This window comes from Culex pipiens, chromosome 2 (assembly GCF_016801865.2).
Source record: "Culex pipiens pallens isolate TS chromosome 2, TS_CPP_V2, whole genome shotgun sequence".
Classification (NCBI taxonomy): Eukaryota; Metazoa; Arthropoda; class Insecta; order Diptera; family Culicidae; genus Culex; species Culex pipiens.
Window position 1 is genome coordinate 221,813,897 of NC_068938.1, and position 19,673 is coordinate 221,833,569.

General features: G+C 32.2%; 2 protein-coding genes across 6 annotated transcripts in view; one reads left to right on the forward strand and one right to left on the reverse strand.

Annotated features, from left to right (window-relative positions):
- The window catches only part of LOC120428932 (trichohyalin-like), a 47,616-nt gene that overhangs the window by 25,675 nt on the left and 2,268 nt on the right, over positions 1 to 19,673 (forward strand). For 4 of the 5 annotated variants that reach the window (XM_039594079.2, XM_039594076.2, XM_039594078.2 and 1 more), the window contains exons 2-8: positions 12,198 to 12,349; positions 16,026 to 16,573; positions 16,633 to 16,817; positions 16,879 to 17,116; positions 17,175 to 17,340; positions 17,400 to 17,543; positions 18,930 to 19,029. In XM_039594079.2, the coding sequence (XP_039450013.1) occupies positions 12,198 to 12,349; positions 16,026 to 16,573; positions 16,633 to 16,817; positions 16,879 to 17,116; positions 17,175 to 17,340; positions 17,400 to 17,543; positions 18,930 to 19,029 (1,533 nt within the window). Of the gene's footprint in view, positions 1 to 12,197; positions 12,350 to 15,814; positions 15,963 to 16,025; positions 16,574 to 16,632; positions 16,818 to 16,878; positions 17,117 to 17,174; positions 17,341 to 17,399; positions 17,544 to 18,929; positions 19,030 to 19,673 lie in introns of those variants that run through there. The other variant, XM_039594080.2, reaches the window with a different exon arrangement.
- LOC120428937 (cytochrome P450 6a2-like) lies at positions 13,237 to 15,679 on the reverse strand. The gene is made up of 2 exons (XM_039594084.2): positions 13,730 to 15,679; positions 13,237 to 13,674 (listed from the first exon to the last, which is right to left on the reverse strand). The coding sequence occupies exons 1-2, from the start codon at positions 14,781 to 14,783 to the stop codon at positions 13,259 to 13,261; spliced, it is 1,470 nt and encodes a 489-aa protein (XP_039450018.1). The 5' UTR covers positions 14,784 to 15,679; the 3' UTR covers positions 13,237 to 13,258.

Consider the following 19,673-nt stretch of genomic DNA (forward strand, 5'->3'; position numbering starts at 1 on the left):
GAATCAGAGGAACACTACAATAATTTTGACCAATTTAAACAAAATAAAAAATTATGAACCAATTGGTATAAACAAAATTTAAAAATCTAATAAATAAAATTTAACTTCATAAATATAAGCTCAAAAAACCAAAATCTAAAATTTTAATATGATTGAATTTAAGATTTCGAAATTCTAAAAGTTCAAAATCTATGAATTTTAATACAGATTGTATTCCAAATTCCTCACTTAATTTCGAATAATTCCGAAAAAAATTGCGTTTCCAATATTTGAAATATTTTCTTCCAAAAATTAAAGATTTTAGGAATTTAAGAATTTATATATTTAAGAATTTAAGATTTTAGGAAAATAAGAATTTAAGAATTTAAGAATTTAAGAATTTAAGAATTTAAGAATTTAAGAATTTAAGAATTTAAGAATTTAAGAATTTAAGAATTTAAGAATTTAAGAATTTAAGAATTTAAGAATTTAAGAATTTAAGAATTTAAGAATTTAAGAATTTAAGAATTTAAGAATTTAAGAATTTAAGAATTTAAGAATTTAAGAATTTAAGAATTTAAGAATTTAAGAATTTAAGAATTTAAGAATTTAAGAATTTAAGAATTTAAGAATTTAAGAATTTAAGAATTTAAGAATTTAAGAATTTAAGAATTTAAGAATTTAAGAATTTAAGAATTTAAGAATTTAAGAATTTAAGAATTTAAGAATTTAAGAATTTAAGAATTTAAGAATTTAAGAATTTAAGAATTTAAGAATTTAAGAATTTAAGAATTTAAGAATTTAAGAATTTAAGAATTTAAGAATTTAAGAATTTAAGAATTTAAGAATTTAAGAATTTAAGAATTTAAGAATTTAAGAATTTAAGAATTTAAGAATTTAAGAATTTAAGAATTTAAGAATTTAAGAATTTAAGAATTTAAGAATTTAAGAATTTAAGAATTTAAGAATTTAAGAATTTAAGAATTTAAGAATTTAAGAATTTAAGAATTTAAGAATTTAAGAATTTAAGAATTTAAGAATTTAAGAATTTAAGAATTTAAGAATTTAAGAATTTAAGAATTTAAGAATTTAAGAATTTAAGAATTTAAGAATTTAAGAATTTAAGAATTTAAGAATTTAAGAATTTAAGAATTTAAGAATTTAAGAATTTAAGAATTTAAGAATTTAAGAATTTAAGAATTTAAGAATTTAAGAATTTAAGAATTTAAGAATTTAAGAATTTAAGAATTTAAGAATTTAAGAATTTAAGAATTTAAGAATTTAAGAATTTAAGAATTTAAGAATTTAAGAATTTAAGAATTTAAGAATTTAAGAATTTAAGAATTTAAGAATTTAAGAATTTAAGAATTTAAGAATTTAAGAATTTAAGAATTTAAGAATTTAAGAATTTAAGAATTTAAGAATTTAAGAATTTAAGAATTTAAGAATTTAAGAATTTAAGAATTTAAGAATTTAAGAATTTAAGAATTTAAGAATTTAAGAATTTAAGAATTTAAGAATTTAAGAATTTAAGAATTTAAGAATTTAAGAATTTAAGAATTTAAGAATTTAAGAATTTAAGAATTTAAGAATTTAAGAATTTAAGAATTTAAGAATTTAAGAATTTAAGAATTTAAGAATTTAAGAATTTAAGAATTTAAGAATTTAAGAATTTAAGAATTTAAGAATTTAAGAATTTAAGAATTTAAGAATTTAAGAATTTAAGAATTTAAGAATTTAAGAATTTAAGAATTTAAGAATTTAAGAATTTAAGAATTTAAGAATTTAAGAATTTAAGAATTTAAGAATTTAAGAATTTAAGAATTTAAGAATTTAAGAATTTAAGAATTTAAGAATTTAAGAATTTAAGAATTTAAGAATTTAAGAATTTAAGAATTTAAGAATTTAAGAATTTAAGAATTTAAGAATTTAAGAATTTAAGAATTTAAGAATTTAAGAATTTAAGAATTTAAGAATTTAAGAATTTAAGAATTTAAGAATTTAAGAATTTAAGAATTTAAGAATTTAAGAATTTAAGAATTTAAGAATTTAAGAATTTAAGAATTTAAGAATTTAAGAATTTAAGAATTTAAGAATTTAAGAATTTAAGAATTTAAGAATTTAAGAATTTAAGAATTTAAGAATTTAAGAATTTAAGAATTTAAGAATTTAAGAATTTAAGAATTTAAGAATTTAAGAATTTAAGAATTTAAGAATTTAAGAATTTAAGAATTTAAGAATTTAAGAATTTAAGAATTTAAGAATTTAAGAATTTAAGAATTTAAGAATTTAAGAATTTAAGAATTTAAGAATTTAAGAATTTAAGAATTTAAGAATTTAAGAATTTAAGAATTTAAGAATTTAAGAATTTAAGAATTTAAGAATTTAAGAATTTAAGAATTTAAGAATTTAAGAATTTAAGAATTTAAGAATTTAAGAATTTAAGAATTTAAGAATTTAAGAATTTAAGAATTTAAGAATTTAAGAATTTAAGAATTTAAGAATTTAAGAATTTAAGAATTTAAGAATTTAAGAATTTAAGAATTTAAGAATTTAAGAATTTAAGAATTTAAGAATTTAAGAATTTAAGAATTTAAGAATTTAAGAATTTAAGAATTTAAGAATTTAAGAATTTAAGAATTTAAGAATTTAAGAATTTAAGAATTTAAGAATTTAAGAATTTAAGAATTTAAGAATTTAAGAATTTAAGAATTTAAGAATTTAAGAATTTAAGAATTTAAGAATTTAAGAATTTAAGAATTTAAGAATTTAAGAATTTAAGAATTTAAGAATTTAAGAATTTAAGAATTTAAGAATTTAAGAATTTAAGAATTTAAGAATTTAAGAATTTAAGAATTTAAGAATTTAAGAATTTAAGAATTTAAGAATTTAAGAATTTAAGAATTTAAGAATTTAAGAATTTAAGAATTTAAGAATTTAAGAATTTAAGAATTTAAGAATTTAAGAATTTAAGAATTTAAGAATTTAAGAATTTAAGAATTTAAGAATTTAAGAATTTAAGAATTTAAGAATTTAAGAATTTAAGAATTTAAGAATTTAAGAATTTAAGAATTTAAGAATTTAAGAATTTAAGAATTTAAGAATTTAAGAATTTAAGAATTTAAGAATTTAAGAATTTAAGAATTTAAGAATTTAAGAATTTAAGAATTTAAGAATTTAAGAATTTAAGAATTTAAGAATTTAAGAATTTAAGAATTTAAGAATTTAAGAATTTAAGAATTTAAGAATTTAAGAATTTAAGAATTTAAGAATTTAAGAATTTAAGAATTTAAGAATTTAAGAATTTAAGAATTTAAGAATTTAAGAATTTAAGAATTTAAGAATTTAAGAATTTAAGAATTTAAAAAATTAAAAATTTTGGAATTTGGGAATCTAAGAATTCAAATTTTATTTGAGATTTTTTTGATTTCCGTTTTTTTTGTTTGCAAAATTTTGAATTTAATATTTTTTTTGTTTTCAAATATTGTTTTTTTTTTTTAATTTTGATTTTTTTAATTTTGAATTTTTTTTTTAAATTTTGAATTTCTGAGTTTTAAGTTTTTTGGAGTTGAATTCCAGATTTTTAAAATTCTGAATTTAGAAATTTTGGATTATTTTTAATTACGATTTTTGAAATTTTGGAAAATTTAATCTGAATTTTAAAAAAAATGTTTAAAAAAATTATTAAAATATAAAAAAAAGTTGAATTGATGAAATTTGTGTTTCGAATAATGGAGCATTAATTTTTGAATGTTCTGATCTTTTTATTTTTCGCCAAGAATGTTTAAATTTAGAAAAATATTTCTACGGCTAAAACTCATCTAAAATTCAAAGGCAAATGAATATATCCACTATACAATTAAAAATAAATAAGGTTAAAAAAAATTACTCCAAACTCAAAAGAAATTTCATATTCAGAGCCGTACATATTAAGAAATGAGTTAAGTGTAGTCATATTTTTATTTAAGAAATTCTCAACCATACATTTAAAAAATTATCTCTACATAATCTTCATCTTAATTTTTCGACGGTTCGTATTAAGAAAATACAAACATTTTCAGAAAAATAAAATCTATTAATGAGAAATTGAAATTGCACTCAATGGAAAAAAAAACAAATTCACGTAATTCTTGATACTATTTTTTCTCTTAATAACTTGAAAGTAATTCTATCTATTTATCTATTTATTTATCAAAACTGCCATTCGCGCGAAATCCGCGCCTGAGCATAATTAGTCAGCAAATCCGCGCAAAATCCGCGCTATCCGCGCGAAACGCGCCATCCGTCCGATCCGCGCCGTCCGTAACAACCCTGCATTTGATTATATATTTTACTTATCATGTTTAATTAAAGAAATTTTAAAATTCTTGGAAATAATCTGAATTAATTCTAAATCAGAATCAGAAATGTGGCCAAGTGGCCATCGGGAGCCCGTTCTGACTGATCCGGATCAGGGAACCAGAGGGGGACCAGATGACACTTTAATTTTTTTTTGTATATTTTATAAAGCATTTTTTAATTAATGAAATTTTAAGATTCCGGGAAAAATCGAATTTATTTACAATTCGACGCCGTCGTGCTAACTTCTCGAACGTCGCTTTTTGACGTTCCGAGAAAAACGCGTTTTCATGTTTGACCTTGAATAAACAACACGAGAGCACGCAATGTAGACAAAAACAAACACGTTTTGTTTGGTTGACCATTCTGTGCATCGTCCTGAAGTTTGGTTGAATTTGGTTGCGGCACGGAGAAAAAAGAGTTCCCAAAATCGTTAACAAGCGTTTATGAATTTGGGAACCACGAACAAAGTGTTCAAATGCCATGGTACGTTTTCCAAGTCGAGCTCGTTCCTGTGTCAAACGCGTTTTGACCTGAAATCCCTTTGGCCAATTGTTGCACTTACATCAATTTTCAAGCTTTGTAAAGATAGCATGACAAGATTGAAACTTCTTTCATATGAAAAGTGGCAAAATTGCACGGAGTTTTTGGGTTTTATGGAATATCTCAGGATTGAAATCGAATTTTGGGGATCTGTGAAGATAAAAAGGTGAGGCATTGTGAGTGCACAAAATGGCGTTCTTAGATCTATTTGTCCCAAAATGCACGTACGACAAGTTAGCACGACAGCGAAGAATTAGAAATAGAATTGTTGCGAACGGAGTGCCCTAGCCACGTAGCCGTAATGCTTCCGTCTCGTAAGCGGTAAAGTGTGGTTCAAATCCAAATAGAAATGTATTTTATGATTTTAAAACTAACTCCAAAGTGACCACTGGTTCCCTGATCCGGAACATTAGAACATGTTCCCGTTGGCCACTTAGCAACATTTCCAATTCTGATTTCAAATAAACTGTGATTTTTTTCCAAAAATTTAAAAATAAGTAAAATAAATATATATTTTTTAAATTAATAAAAATTGTGACCAGTCAGAACTCTCGTTGGCCACATGGCAACATTTATAATTCTGATTTCAAATAAATTTAGATTTTTCAAGAAATCTAGAAATATTCCTAATTAAAATATGCATTTTTCAAATTAATAAACTTTTCATGTGATTCCTGGTTCCCTAATCCGGATCAGTCAGTACAGGTTCTCGTTGGCCACTTGGAAACATTTCTAATGCTGATTTCAAATAAAACCTTGAAAATTTCTTGATAAAAAACCGCCTTTAAAATTAAAAAAAAAATGTCAAGTGTCCACTGGTTCCATGATCCGGAACAATCAGAACAGGTTACCGTTGGCCACTTGGCCACATTTCTGATTTTGATTTTGAATCAATTCAGATTTTTTTCAGATACATTGAAAATGTCTTAATAAAAACTGCTTCATAAAATTAATAAAAAAAAATATAATTTCCACAGGTTCCCTGATCCGGAACCAGGGCCGTAGCCAGGATTTTTGTTCGGGGGGGGCTTGGGTGCAAAAATTCAAGGAGTATAAAAATCAGCAAATCATTTATACCATCACTTGGTTTGTGGTATAATTATTGAGATGAATTGTAAAATTTTAATGTAATGTATGCAAAAAAGTTTTCGAAGATTTTCATATTAAGTTATCAATGTATTTATTGAAGAAACTCGTTCGTCATTTTTTTCTTTATTTTAACAGCTAGTTTGTATTAAAGGAGTAGAGAAAGTGTTTTTTTAACATTTTCTTGAATTGTTTAATTGTAATCCAATTTCGTGATAAACGTCGCTAAATTTAAAATATACTTAACTTGAATCAAATTTTTGAAAGCATAAATTTTTTTTAAAAGAAATATCGATTTATCTAACCATAAGTATTATGTTTTCTGTATTTTATACTGAGAGAAATTTTAAACCGTCTGGATTTACATTTTCAGCTGTGTGATAATTGTGATGGTTTATCTAACATTTTTCATTTTTTCTAGCACAACATAAAACTCATAACTGAAATATTTGTTTTTCTTAAAATTTTATAAACAAACTTAAACAATGTTTTATTTTAATTGTTCTAAGCTATTGAAGCCATTTCATATTTTGCGAAGCTCCTGGTGCTCTCAAAAATAAATAATTTTAATGAAATACAAAAAAAATATAATCGTTGAAATTTCAGCTTCTGAAGTGTCTCCATGGCAACAAAAAAAAATTACGTCGAATCTCAAGTTTACATCAACTGAGTTTACATGTGATTCATTTTTTCCGTGTCGAGTAAATTCACATTTTTTTTCTGTGTAGGCCTATAATAAATATATATTTGAAGAAAAAAATCAGTGCCTGTGTTTAATTTTAATGTGTTAAAAAATTTAGATAAAATGTATTAAATTAATTTTTAACGCCAAAATATTCACTGGAAGAGTTGTTAATAATGCATATGTAACCATTTTTAAATGCATATGTAACCGTTAAAATTTTCCTCGATTGCATCAAACATTAAAACGAATCATGTTTAACTTTAATATTCCGACTAAACGCCATTTTCAAATTCATTACTCATTGTATTCTGAAAATTGGTCCAGAATTTGAGCAAAAATAAAATTTTAAAACATGACAAAAAAATTTAATCAGATCTCAATTCTAAAGATAATTTTTTAATAAAATTTTAATCTATATACATGTTTAATAATTTAGGATTGTAACCATTTATTAAAATCGATGTTTGTTCAAGCAATATCTTGACTCTAGGAACAAAATCCTGCACATTTTATGGTTTAGAAATTTTATATTTACGAAACCTTGCTAAATTAAAAATAAAGAAAACTTTATGTAAGAATTCATAAATTGATTAGTTTTATCCTGTAAATCTAATCTTAGTCTGCACTTGAATTCAAACATACCAATATTCGAAGCATCAAAAAAATAAGATTATTAAAACATAATTTATTGAAATGATTGAAAATTATTTTTTGAATATCTTTATTTAAAAATGATAAAAAATGTTTTTTTTATAATTTAAGGATTTTTTTAGTTGTAATTATTTTATATTTTTTTATGTATTTGATTTTTTTCATTTTTGGAATTTCTGATTTTTTTGAAATTATCATGTGTAATTATTATCTTAAATTTTTGTTTTAAAAGTAAAGAATACTTTATGTAAGAATTCTTAAATCAATTACATTTTTCCTGTAAATCAAATCTTAGTCTGAATTTTGCTACAAGAACTATATTTTACTTTCAAACGAAAATTTTAAAAAATGTCCTGTAGTACGGAGACTCTTAAAACTCCATACAAAAAAATCTCAAGGAACGGTCAAGAAAAGGTTTACGAAAAGACTTCTCTTAAGCGGTACGCAGCTGAAAAGGAACAGAAACAAAAAGCGTCGTTTGATATTTCTTCGGGAGCAATATGTGTTGATGAGATTTTGATTTGTTTATTTGGATGCGACTGAAAATAACGTTTGAAAATAATGTATTCGCTTAAATAATATTGAAGAATTGCCTCATGAAGCTGACTATCAAAACGCTGAATCTTAAAATGCTGAAATAAGGGAAAAGCCATTACAAAAATCACTTAATTTTCTGGTAAATATAAATTAATTTAGGAATACTAGAATTCAAACATAAAAATATTTAAAGCATCCAAAAATTAAGATTGAAAAAACATAATTTATTGGATTTTGAATAACTTAATTTTAAAATGATATTTTTTTTAGTTTAGGATTTCTTAAGTATCAATTATTTTATTAATTTTTCAGTTTTAGATTTTTTAATTTTTGGAATTTCAGATTTTTTGATATTATTCTGTTGAATTGTTATCTTAAATTTTTTATGTTTTTATTATTTTTATTTTTGATTTCTGGCATTTCTTTGTCTTATACCAAAAAAATTTAAATCAAAAATTATGAAAATTTAGAAATTTGAAAGTGTAAAATTTTTAAATCTTCAATTAGCCGTTGCGAATATTATTCTGAAGTTTATGTCACTAAACTCTGACCAAAGTTGAGAGGGTTACAAATCAAAACTACAAGCTATGGTTTTATTATTTTAAAAGTGTTCAAAACACACTTTAAATCAGTACAGTTGTTTTGCATCATTAGTTTTCAAAATATCTAGCTGATGGCGAAATCCTTTTTTCGTGAGAAAAAACTTTCCGCGGTTCCGCGACATGTTACAAAAATTCTAAATATTTTTAAACGAGCCCAAACATGTCGTATATGATTATCAAAGCAGGAAAAACATTTCAAATTTGTTTTCCGGACCGACCTGGTCGCTGGTCCTAAAAAGACTTAATCGAAATAAGTTATTTCCATTAAAATTGTGAAGCTATTTTTTTTTTAAATATTGTATTTGCTCTCTGTTTTTGGTCCATTTCGGAAAGGTGGCAACATAAACTTTGGAAAATATTTACAATTGATATTCAGAAATAAGAAATTATAAAAAAAATAATAAAGAAATTTTAAAATTTTCAAAATGCAAATTCTAATCTGTAAAATCCAAAAAATAGAAATTAAATAGTTTAAAAATGAATTATTGATCAGAAATTATATAATTTGAAAGTGATGTTTAATTAATTTAATTTCAGAGTTTTTGAATCCAAGCTTAAATTTTTTTAACGTTTTGAATATTTTTATCATTTTATTTCTTCCTTTAAAAATCGCAAGCTCATGCACAAAGTGAAAATTAGTTGATAATAAGTATTCACTTATTTGATCTTCCGAATTTTGATATATTAAATAAAAATTGGAGATTGGCCACGGTGGAAACTAAAAAATGTGACCAAAAGAAAGCATTTTGGACGAGTGGTTTCGGAAAAAAGGTTTACGAAAAAGTAATAAAAAAATACACACAGATATTTCTCAAGCATTTTTCTCTAAGGTCTTAGATATGTAACTAACCATATTCTTAAAACCAAAACGATAAAATTAGAATTGTATTTCTGATAATAGTCAAAATTCACTCAAATGTTTTTCATATTAAATGCTTTCGTTTTTGAAAACAAAATCTAAATATTTTTGAGAAATTATGATAAATTTTGAAAAATGTAGAGAAAAAACATGTATTAACAGTTTAAAGGTTTTAATGCAAATAAAGGAGGGCTATTAATTTTACAATCCAAATTCGACTAGCCGAAGCCTCGATTATCCAAAGTTTCGATTATCCGAAGTTCGAAGGACTTCGGATAACCGAATCAGGAACAAATGAAATCGGCATGTTTTATTTGCTTGTTTTTAACATCAAATTCGGCATCTGTTTTTTTAATGGTCCAATACACCAAGTTTTTGCTTTTTGGGTGTTTTTTAATACCCCTGACGGTTTCAAAAGCACCCAAAAAGCAAAAACTGGAAATTTGGTTTATTAGACCTTTAAAAAAAACACCAGAAATATTTCTTGACCTCCATTTTGACCGCCACATTGAATCCAAAAATTCTAAATTATTTTATGGTTCTTCAGGGGTCATACTTAAGTTCTACAATCAAAAATAAGACAACAAGATCTAAGGATTTTTGCTGTCCCTATTCAGACTGTAGTCCCGATTCGCCTCAGATGACGGTAATTATTTCTATGTAGCCCCTTAGAGCAGTCCGCTCGGAAATTGCTATTTTCGAAGGTTAATAACTTTTTAGCAAAAAACCCAAAAAAATAAGGTGTCTTCGGGAAAGTTTTTTCCAAATTTAAAGAAGATATTAGTTCTGAAAATTGATAAGAACCGGATAGTTATTGCGCCTTCCGTTGGTCAAAAACTGAAACAGTTGCTTTTCTCCATACAATTTGACGATTTTGCCCAAACTTGGTGGTCAGTGGTCAGAAAAAGCTCAAATTTTGGAACTTAGGCTAGTGATGCGTAAATCTTTGATTTCAGGGGATAGCCCCAAGTAAGCCCAGATTTGGACCATCCTAACCAATGTAATGCTAAAACTACAAGATAAATGAGATGTTACTGAATGGAACAATGTTCAAATCTGCAGCTCAATTTTTAAATATCCAAATTTTGGATCCATAATCTACAAAAACTGAGCCCGGCAATGGACAGGCAAATTACTTAGTTTGATCAATCAATTCTTGATTCTCTATCTTACAAATTATTTCTGGGAAGAGAACACACAATCATTGATTTTAGGTTTTTTTAAGGTAGTTCAATTTTAAAAAAATTGGAAAAAATTTCGGGGGGGGCTGCAGCCCGGAAGCCCCCCCCCTGGCTACGGGCCTGTCCGGAACATTCAGAGCAGGTTCCCGTTGGCCACTTGGCCATGTTTTTGTGGTAATATGAATATGAAGTAGCAAAGAATGCTTCAACAACACTTTTATTTATATCTGTCTGACACATTGGAATTGTGAAAATATTGCTTAATTTTTTCCGGAGTTTCCGGATCCGGATTGACCGGAACCGGTTCTCAATGGCCACCTTTTCAATTAAACACCTTCAAACATGCTGGGACCAACATTTTTTTAGTTTGTATGGATTGTTTCATGCTATAGTGTGTTCACTTCGCATTAAGAGCAAAAAACTTCAAAATTTTGAAGTTTTTGCACAGTTTTGGCCAATATTCCGGATTTCCTCCGGAACCGGTTACGGGAACCGGCCAATGGGACCAAATCTTGAGTTTTTCTAACAATTTACCGTCGAATGACACCGGAAGCGTCCAAAAAGACCTAATTGATCATAAGTTACAGAGAAAACAAAATAAAAAAATATTTTCCGACGGGGGGTGATTCATATGCAAAACTTCTGCATTGAATATCTCGAGTTAGGATAACAATAAAAATATGCGCCAGGTTGCATTTTGTTCAGGAAGCCGATCCCTAGAGGAGCATTTTTTTTCGTGCTGCCAAAAAATAAAAAAAATATTTTGTTACGCTGTGTAATGTATGTTTTGTATCCTAGATAACTAAAAAAATCTGGGTTTTTGGTTACTCACAAGTTCTCGGTAGATTTACTCAATGTTAGGGGAATTATACCCTTTTTCAGCCTATTTCTATTATCGGCCTATCAGCACTTTGATCATGGATTACAACTTTCATAAAGTGTTTTTGACTGTTCCAATGTAATAAATAGCTCAAATAAAAGTGAGCAAGCAACTCTCCATTGTTGATCCTTCTGAAAATGTTGATTCAATAGCGGAAATCGGCAAAAGTGATGACAATTGGTCGAACAGCTTAGAGTGATTAAAATGGGCATATTTCCCCTACATTCAATCCAATTATTTTAATTCCTGGCAAATTCTGGTTTGCTACCTGCCGTTTATGAAAACTAGTTCAAGAAAATAGAAAAGAGGTTTGTCATTCATGATTATTAAAATTAGATTTTAATACAGTCAATCTTCATTAAATTTTCAATCCACAATCATACGAGACCAATCTGCCGTCTTCAACGCGACACCGTGTCTACCCGTTGCCAGTGCAAGTACTGCAAATGCCGATTAATTTTAAAATAATCCAATTTCGAAGCCTCAAGTCGTGTGTCCTTTTTTTTCCTCTGTCTCTGCACAAACTGACGCAATGCATGCAAATTTATTGAACGAAAATCGCTCACTCACTGTGGCGTGAGGTTCGTAGGAATTTTGGCAAAGTTCACGTGAAGATCATCATCGCATGCGTTTGGGAAAATTCATCGGAAAACGGACATCGGCAGCAGTAGGCCGTGCCGTGTGCTTTGATCTATTTCTGGGGTGCCGCCGAGTCTGTCGTATTTGGCAAGGTTTTCGAACACATAGCATATCGTAGTAGTCACGTGGGGCGCGCGACCATTTTTGGGGGTAATGGCCTACTAGGATGACCGTGTCAACTAATCTGTGATACTTTTTTGTTTGGTATTTTTTTCAGGAAGGAGCTCGTCAATCAGGAATCGCGCTACAGTGCAAAGCTCGAAGATGCCGAGAAGAGAGCCAGTGAGGCTGAGACCAAGGTGTTCGAACTGCGGCGACGGCTGGACGATGTGGAACGGGACGCGTCGTTGAAGGAATGCAACATTGAACGTGAGTTTACCCCTTAGCTACTAAGCACTCGCAAAAAGTCGTTTCGATGAACTCATCGCTAATATAAGCGGCAATTTTAATCCCACGGGTGGTTATAAATGTGGGTGTTTCGCTGAAAAATGTATACCTGTGTAACGGCGCTGTCAAATTTCAGGAAATTTGCACTTTCATACACGCGTGGTCGACAATAATTTTGCCGCGCACGAGGCGTGTTCTAGAAAACGGCGCGAAGAAAGAAAATATCACGCACGATAAACAGAACGCGCGGCCGGTTTGCCAAAATGACGCAAAATGTCTTGTGTCGTCTGGCGTAAACAAATTTTTCACGAGGAGGAAAATATTGCAAATTTTACGTCGCATCCGGACTCGCCGGCAAATGATGTTTATTCCGTCGCATCAAAGTAGGCGGAAAAAAGCACAACGTTGCAACGGAAGTCCTGCTCGAAACCTTTAACCTACTGCGATCAATTCACCGATTGATTGGCTTCCTTCCCGTCGGCGCGTCGCCTACTGTCTTCCCACGACAAAAGAGCGTCTTCGATCATCTTTTACGACTTCGTGGCGTGCTATTTTGGGAAAAACCGTCTGTCTAACTAGTTCGCCTCTGCGCTGAAATGAGATTGTGCAGTATTTACATAGCGCACAAAAGAACATCCACCCCCACCATGTGTGTTTTCCGCTTTGACAACGTGAGACAGAGAGTCACTTGGACTCGAAAGGTTGAAATTAAGAGGAAGATTATTTTTATCAACAATAACACTTTGAGGTTTTGTTGTCTTCCATTGCGGTAGGGTGACTTTGAATAATGATTATCCCGGTAATTGCGCAGAATTGTCAGAACGAACCACTTTATAAACAAACAAACTTTATTGTGTAAAATATTTATCTCCTGAAAACAATACTTAACATCTACAAAGGTTCAAGCCTCAGCCACAAACCACCCTTAGGCTGTAACACGGACGACCTTGTCGAGTACTCCAACGGAATAGCCGTCTTCGAGCAGGGGAAGATCCGGAACTTGCTCAGCACGTTCGCCAGACCCACCCTGGACTGCAGCATTCCAAAGCGCTTTCCAATGCAGATGCGTGGACCTTCACCAAACGACAGGAAGGTACACAAATGCCGTTTGGCAACCTCTTCCGGGTGGAACCGGTCTGGGTTGAATCGCAGCGGGTCAGGGTAGTGCTGCTCGTCACGATGGATCGCAAAAGACGGCACGTGGACCTTCATGCCCTTGGGGATGATCACGTCCGTGCCGGGAATTTTGTAGTCCCGGAATGCCTTCCGCTCCAGAACGGGGACCGAGGGGTAAAGACGGAATGTTTCTGAAATAAAAGAGTTTATGAGTAATCGGAAAGTGATCAGCTGATCAATACCAACCGTTGATGCATTGATCCAGGTACTGCATATTGGAGACGGCTTCGTAGGTCACCCCACCATGCTTCTTCAACGCATTCAGTACGCATTCTCGAGCCTTGTCCTGGTACTCCGGATTCTTGGCCAACTCGTACAAACAGTATGTCTGATTAGATGAGGACGTCTCAAAGCCAGCAAGGAAGAAGATGAACGACTGCGCAGCGGTCTCGTCCATCGACAGCTCTCCCTTATTCTTCATCGCGATCAACAAGCTCATAAAATCATTCCTCTCCACCGAGTTCTTCTGTCTGTAGTCGATCGTGTCCCTCACCAACTTGTAAAAGAACCCAGCCGCATGATCATTCAGCCACTTGATCCTCAACTTCTGACCCAACTCTGGGAACAATCTCAAAAACAATCGCATCATCGTCGAATGTCTCGGACTGTCGAAAAACTCCTTGCCACACATCCTGAACTCGCTGTTCGGCTCCAGAAAGCTGTTGCACTCGATCCCAAACGCACAATTTCCCACCACATCCATCGTGAACCGCACCATGTAGTCCTTCAGCTCCAACTCCGTCCCACTGCCAACCGCTTTTGATAGGTATTCCGACAGATTGTCTCCAACCGCCTTCAGCGTCGGGAACATCATCTTCATCTTGCCCAACGTGAACGTGGGAGTTAACCTCGCGCGCAACGATCGCCACTTGTTTCCTTCCAAACTGAACAGATGGGCACTCAGTGGATCATCCCTGAAGTTGTGGTACACGCCACGATCCGGGAAGTAGGTGAAATCCGTAATGAAGATCGTCTTGATCAAATCCAGATCGGTGATCATCACCAGAGGCTGAAGAAAAAAGTACAACCCAAAGAACCGTCCCTTGTTCTTCATCTGGTTGTACTGCTCGATCGCGACGTCCGCGATCGACTTCCGGTTCGCGTCGGCAAAGTTACCGTACGGAAACCGGGGCTCGATGAACGGAACATTCCGTCGGGACCAGTACGAGTACTGATACTTTACGTATCCAATGCACAGCAGCAGAACACACACGAGCAGTACGATCAGTGCCACGGCCATCGCGAGGATCACTTTTTAGCTAACCGACCAACTCCGGCCACAGTCCAGACTAGACTGAATTCGGAGTTGAACCTAGCGCAGTGAGGAAAGGTTGAGGCCTTCTCCTACTTTTACTTTCGACGGCAAGACAGTAGGCGGTGGACAGATCTTATAACGATCTTGCATGAATTAAGCATTAGCTCATTTCACCAAATCTAGTCGGCCTTGATTTTTTGAAAATCATCGTAGGATAGAAGCGCCGGTGCTGAGGAACTATTTTACCGTTAGGCTTGATTAAAAATTCACAACGAAAGGTCATGGATGAAAGTAGAGCAACATGTTTTGTCATTCTGATGCTGCATTTGATGGAAATAACCTAAACACACTAAAAAAAGTCATTTTAAATTTACATATTTACTTCCGATGAAACAGATATTCATCTGTGACTGTGTGTCGTAAACCAGATCTAAGATATTTGACTGTTACATGGTTTTATCAAGCTCATAAAAGGTATTATACAAGCACGTTTTATGAGGTTTCCGATGTGTCGTTCAAACACGACGCGTGATGACGCACAAGGTTTGAGTTGTTTTCCTTTTTGTTTAGTTTTAGGGGTAAATTAGAGTTTCCTTGCTTGTCTAATCAAAAAAACATTATTATTTTCATTGAAACCATCTGTTTGATAAAATTTTCTAAATATGTTGGTTAAACCTCCACAAATGTTGAGCAACTTTGCGTCAAACCCTTATATAAATCACGACCCACTAAACTGACAAGAAAAAAAACTTGTGTTTATTACGACCAACTTAAACTGTACTCAACCAAGTTGTTGACAATGTTTAACCCAAAAATAGTGGAAAAAGAAAGAGACATCACGCCGTCTACGATGACGACTGTGTGGCGATGACTTGGCACCGGTACACTTTCGCTTTCAACCGAGTGCTACCAGAACACAAAACTGCTCAACCTGCAGGTAGTTAATCAAGCAGCAGTTTAAACAAAAGTCTCTTTTACGTGCACTTTCCCGTGACCGGATCAAGGGAGGCCCTGTTTGAAATGATATGATTGACGGGCTTGCCGCCGTGGATCTTCGTCGCACGCATCACAGTAGGCCTCGAACATTGACCGCTTTGCGCGCGCTTGATTGACGTTCTGCTTGGAGAAGAACAATGGGGATCGCGGGATCGAAGGAAGAATCTTGTAGGGGTAGTTTGCTTTTTGTGATTTTTTAAAAACTGAGATCGATTCTTTCTTCCGCTTCAGGTCTCAAGGCGGAACTGGACGCAGCATGCAGGGAGTGCGAGGGTATCCGGGGACGGTTGCGAACGCAAGACGCCGAGATAGACTCACTAAGACTGAAGTCCTCCAACCAGGAGGATGAGCTAAATCTTAAGTATCAAAATCTAGAGGTAGAAATGCTAGAGTTAACGGAAAAGCTGAAGGACACCCGCCAGATGGCGAACGAGCTGAACGTTCAGCTTGGGGAAGCTAAAGCCGAAGCGGAGACACTTCGGCTGGAGAAGGAGAAATTACAGGAAGAACGTGCCGAAGAGCAGAAGATTATCAAGGAAGCGCTGGAGTTGGCGCTGAAGGAGCGTTCTCAGGTTGAGGCCAAGTGGAAATGTGATTTTGAACAGCTGCGGACGCACCACTCGGACCGGGAGGAACACCTCATGGAAGACTGCGAGTGGAAGCTCCGATCGATGCAGAAGAACTGCAAGGAGAAGCTCGAAGCGGTGGAACGAGAGCGGAAGGCCGCAATTGACAAAGCGACTCGGCTGGAGCAGGAAAACCGAAACAACATGGCAGAGGTCAGTACGATCGCGAAAGGGTGAGCTAACCAAACGTTACAAACCGTTGATTTTTTCAGGCCATTCGGCTGCGATCGTTCGAGGGAGAGGCAACCAAGCTGCGTGGACTGACAAACGATCAGAAGGAAACACTGACCGTGATGACGCGCCAAATCGATCGGCTCAGGAACGAACTCGAGGACGCAAGCAACAAACTGGAAGCGGAAATCGTCAAAGCCCAGCAACTAAAAACCCGCTGTGAATAGTAAGTATCTGAATGATCAGTAAGTCAAGCCCGTTAGGAGTAACCTCCGATCAACTTTCAGCCAAATATGCGAGAAGGAACGCGAAGCCCTGAACCGGATAGAGATCGCCCGCGGTGAGATCGCGATGCAGTGGGAGGATCGCCTGCTGCACGAGATGAACCGGCTTCGGGTCGAGATGGAACAGACCAACCTCGAGGATCGCCTGTCCGCCATCAACCGGTTCAAGCGGGAAGCGTTGCAGGAAACTGAAGAGCTAACGCAAAAGTTCAACATGCGCGAGAAGCAACTGAAGGAAGAGGTAAGAAACTAAAATAAGAAATCAAAGTCAAACAACGAAACGATCGATTCTTTTTCAGATCGAGTCCCTCAAGAAGACCATCGAGCGTCAGAAGCAAGCAATGGAAGACGCACAATCCGAAGCGGACACCAAGCTGATGCAGTCGCGGATGTTCGTCGATCGACGGGAGCGAGAGCTGGAAGAAGTTCTGGTCCGTGAAACTACGCAGAGAGATCAAATTATTGGTAAGAAAGAGAAGATCGTCAAGCAAATAAAACTTACTAACTGTTGATCGACCTTGCAGCTGAACTGAAGGAGCAGCACGAGAAGGAGAAGCGCGACATGGAGCAGCACTTTAGCCTCCGGATACAGCAGGTGCAAGAAGAGTTTGAGCGCGAACTGTCCGACGCGACGGAAATGCTCAAGGTGTCACACAAAAAGGAACTGGGTGAGTGAAAAAAAAATTCTTGAAAATGAAATAATAATTCAAAAAAAATGACAAAATTTTCAAAATTGTCAAAATTGTCAAAATTAATCAAATTGACCAAAACAACCAAATTGACCAAATTGACCAAATTGACCAAATTGACCAAATTGACCAAATTGACCAAATTAACCAAATTGACAAAATTTACAAAATTTACAAAATTGTCAAATTTGTCAAAATTGACCAAACTGACAAAATTGACCAAATTTACCAAATTGACCAAATTGCCAAAATTGACCAAATTGACCAAATTGACCAAATTGACCAAATTGACCAAATTGACCAAATTGACCAAATTGTCAAAATTTTAAAAATTGACCAAATTGACCAAATTGACCAAATTGACATAATTGACCAAATTGACCAAATTGACCAAATTGACCAAATTAACCAAATTGACAAAATTTAAAAAAATTACAAAATTGTCAAAATTGACCAAATTTCCAAAATTGACCAAATTTACCAAATTTACCAAATTGATCAAATTGACAAAATTGACCCAATTGACCAAATTGACCAAATTGACCAAATTGATCAAATTGACCAAATTGACCAAATTGACCAAATTGTCAAAATTTTAAAAATTGACAAAATTGACAAATTTATTAAAATTTACAAAATTGTCAAAATTTACCAAATTGACAAAATTGACCAAATTTACCAAATTGACCAAATTGACCAAATTGACCAAATTGACCAAAATGACCAAATTGACCAAATTGACCAAATTGACAAAATTGACATAATGGACCAAATTGGCCAAATTGATCAAATTGACCAAATTGACCAAATTGACCAAATTGACCAAATTGACCAAATTGGCCAAATTGACCAAATTGACCAAATTGACCAAATTGACCAAATCGACCTAATTGACTAAAATTGACAAAATTTATAGAATTTTTAAAATTTATAAAATGGAGGTAAAATTGACAATAAATTGAGATGAATTTGAGATAAAATTGAGATAAAATTTAAATAAAATTGAGATTAAATTTAAATAAAATTGAGATAAAATTCAGATAAAATTCAGAAAAAAATCAGTTGAAATTTAGATAAAATTGAGACAAAATTGAGATAAAATTGCGATAAAATTGTGGTGAAAATGAGGTAAAACTTAGATAAAATGGGGATAAAATAAGATATAATTGAGATAAAATTTAAATAAAATTGAAACAGAATTGAGAAAAATGTAGAATGTTTAGAAGCAATTTAAGATGAAATGGAGATAAAATAAATAAAACCAAAACAAATGAAAAAAAGATAAAATTGATGAAATGAATAGCGATATTAAGAAATTTAAAATAACGGATATTTTCACCCAAATTCCTACCGCTATTTTTTCAGAAAAACAATGGAAACAACTGGTGAGCGAAAAGGAAGAAGCACTCCAACTGATGGAAAGTCGACAACGAACACGGCTCGAGGAAGCTGAAAATAAAATCAGGTACGTGTCAAACTACTAAATTAAAGAATTTTCTTCGTGTTCTTTCTCTCTTCTTGTGTCTCGTACCTTCATCGCAATTTTGCATTCCAAAGTCACTTGTTTTGTACCTCAGACGTTTCAGAACAATAGAACCAAAAGAAGCTTCACTCTAACACATCTTCAAGCTCATACAAACACAAGTTCTGGTCTGTTGTTTAACCATCGTTTCACTACTCTCCACTCGCATTCGTTTTGTATGTGTCCACTCTCTTTTTTATCTTTCTATTTCTTTCGATTTATCATTGTTGTGCTTGATTTGATTTGATTTGACGCAATCGCGTCAAAGTAGGCGGCTCAGAAAAAAAACGCGGAAATATAACGTCCAACGAAATGGACCAGTAATTAACCTAGTAAAGATGGCCATGACTTTCGAGTGAACACACTTTTTTCCTTCATTCATTCATATTTTTAACCTTGTCAGTGTTGTTGTCTTCTGATGTGTCCTAACAACTGCCTGCAATCTGCAAAATTTGCGTCAAACGACATCTTCATTTTTGAGTTAATAGCATTCTCTCTCTCTCTTTTCTCTTTCTTTTCATTTCATTTCTCTCATTTTTACGTGTTGCCTTCATTTTTTTAATTGTCACGTCCTAATTGATCGTTGA